Source organism: Charadrius vociferus, unplaced genomic scaffold, assembly GCF_000708025.1.
Source record: "Charadrius vociferus isolate BGI_N301 unplaced genomic scaffold, ASM70802v2 scaffold329, whole genome shotgun sequence".
NCBI classification, from domain to species: Eukaryota; Metazoa; Chordata; class Aves; order Charadriiformes; family Charadriidae; genus Charadrius; species Charadrius vociferus.
In genome coordinates this window covers 710,856-712,447 of record NW_009649982.1, presented here as the reverse complement: position 1 = coordinate 712,447, position 1,592 = coordinate 710,856, and the positions used below count along the sequence as shown (strand labels likewise).

The following is a 1,592-nucleotide window of genomic DNA, read 5'->3' as shown; positions in this document are numbered from 1 at the left end:
GGCGGCGCGGGCTTGCCCGGTTCCCCCGGTTCCCGTTGTCACATGGCCCTGCCTCGGGGTCACTGCGGTGACCGGCCTGGTGGGAAAAGGCCAGTCTTCGGCCGGGATGCCTGCCTGTACTCGGGAAACGGCTCCCGGTGGCACTGCTGCCGGGTTCAGCCATTAAGCTTGATATACTTTTAAAAGAAAAATATTTTGGAAATAATTTTAAGTTGAAATAACATGAAATAAGAGTAGTATAAACAAACACCATGGACCATTAGAAGCTGGAAATGTTTTTTTTTTTCTTTTGTATTTAAGATGGGGAATACAGTTTTACAAAACGTGTGCATTTCTTAATTACTGCTTTTGCTAATGACAATTCAAGTGAGATAACGACTCTGGTAATAACAGACTTATGGAAAGGTTATAATGTGTGTACAAAAATATTAACAACATTTACACTAAATAACAAGATTAGTGAAATTAACACTGACAGCCAAATTCAGTCGCGGTATAAAGAGATGCAACTCCACGGACCTGCCCGAAGGCGGAACCGGGCTCAGTGCCTGCCTGAAAAACGTGTTTTACACAATACTAACAGTTCTGCTCTCTCCTGCGTGCCTGGGAATTTTTTCCTCCTAAACATACACCATTTAGGCATTCCACCGACTTCATCACCACAATGAACTCATACTCACCTGTGCCCTTTTCACATTCAGGGACAACTTTGCTCAGCTTGTTTTGAAGCAGGAATATAAAATAAAAGGGATGCAGATAAAATACTCCAAGGCACCTGAGACAAGTGTATACCTTAAGGAGTGCTGAGTACTATGAGCAACTGTGATTGTAACATTAACGATAGCCATAATGACCTTAGTGTAGGGCACTTCCTGGCAAACACTCGGATTTTTAATTTTTTTTTTTTTTAATGAGTGCCCACAGGTGTGAATGTATTTAACACACTAGAAGCACAAAATACAGCAGCTGAGGACCTCGCTATTATTAGTTGTTTCATTCCTGCGTTATGCAAAGAGCCATCTTACTGGTGCTTGTGTTCTTGCTGTAACAGCCTGTTCTTAATCAGCAAACCATGTACTGAATTTTAAGCATGCAGTTAAATCTTACACGGGAATGTAATGGGATTCAAGCTAGTTCATAAAGTCAAGCTGCTTTGTCCAGAGATGGACATAAGCTTGTGCTAAACTGTACTTCTGAGTTGGGAACACAGACAAATAGGATGTCTAAATACAGTACCGGACCGAGGCTCTGCCTCAAAAACAGTTTGTTTGCGTGCCTCCAACTAAGTCGCACACAGCCATAATTTAGCAGGCGTACACCCAGGTTTTGCCCAGATGGAAACATCCTGCCCTCGATTTCCAAACAGTCTGCAGCAAAAACTCATACAAACCACAGCTGGGGAAAAGGTGGAGGCAGGGGGAGCAGGCACAGAGTAAGTAAATACAAATCCTTGGTCCTTAAGTCCATTTGCTACTGACACCCACCCTAAAAAATTAACGTACTCACTTACATCTCCCTCTCTTTGAAATGAGCAGTAAGGCAGGGCTGTAACCCCCAACAAGGTATGGCAAGGGCCAGCCCAGGAAGGCACA

General features: G+C 43.5%; 1 protein-coding gene across 1 annotated transcript in view; it reads right to left on the bottom strand.

The window, feature by feature from the left end:
* TTF2 (transcription termination factor, RNA polymerase II) overlaps positions 1 to 848 on the bottom strand; it is a 26,741-nt gene extending 25,893 nt beyond the window's left edge. Inside the window, exon 1 of the mRNA XM_009891649.1 lies at positions 793 to 848. Within this exon, the coding sequence (XP_009889951.1) occupies positions 793 to 848 (56 nt within the window). The remainder of the gene's footprint in view (positions 1 to 792) is intronic.
* Positions 849 to 1,592: the final 744 nt, after the last annotated feature.